This window comes from Nanorana parkeri, unplaced genomic scaffold, assembly GCF_000935625.1.
Source record: "Nanorana parkeri isolate BGI_ZX_2015 unplaced genomic scaffold, ASM93562v1 scaffold5512, whole genome shotgun sequence".
NCBI classification, from domain to species: Eukaryota; Metazoa; Chordata; class Amphibia; order Anura; family Dicroglossidae; genus Nanorana; species Nanorana parkeri.
In genome coordinates this window covers 2,446-2,766 of record NW_017311765.1, presented here as the reverse complement: position 1 = coordinate 2,766, position 321 = coordinate 2,446, and the positions used below count along the sequence as shown (strand labels likewise).

Sequence of the window (321 nt, the reverse complement as noted above, 5' to 3'; positions counted from 1 at the left end):
TTTACAGGTCATGTTCCTCTGTGTTGTGCAGCTCTGGGACGTGCGGAGGAAGGGTTGCGTGTTCCGTTATAAGGTGAGGTTGGCGCCGTGTATCATGGACTCTGGGGGTTCCTCGGTGGTTCTGGTCCGGTTGTGAGTTCTTCCCTTTCCTCCTCAGGGTCACACACAAGCTGTACTCTGCTTGAGGTTCAGCCCGGATGGCAAGTGGCTGGCGTCATCCTCCGAGGACAACAGTGTGAAGGTCAGTCAAGAATTCCCCTCCCCCACCAGAGTAATGCCGGGTATACAGTATATACTGCTGTGTGCCGGGAAACTTGTAGA

General features: G+C 54.5%; 1 protein-coding gene across 1 annotated transcript in view; it reads left to right on the top strand.

The window, feature by feature from the left end:
* Nucleotides 1-10: 10 nt before the first annotated feature.
* The window catches only part of LOC108804152 (katanin p80 WD40 repeat-containing subunit B1-like), a gene marked incomplete at its 3' end in the record, with an annotated part of 2,753 nt that continues 2,442 nt past the window's right edge, over nucleotides 11-321 (top strand). Inside the window, exons 1-2 of the mRNA XM_018575912.1 lie at nucleotides 11-73; nucleotides 158-241. Coding sequence (XP_018431414.1) covers nucleotides 11-73; nucleotides 158-241 — 147 coding nt within the window. The remainder of the gene's footprint in view (nucleotides 74-157; nucleotides 242-321) is intronic.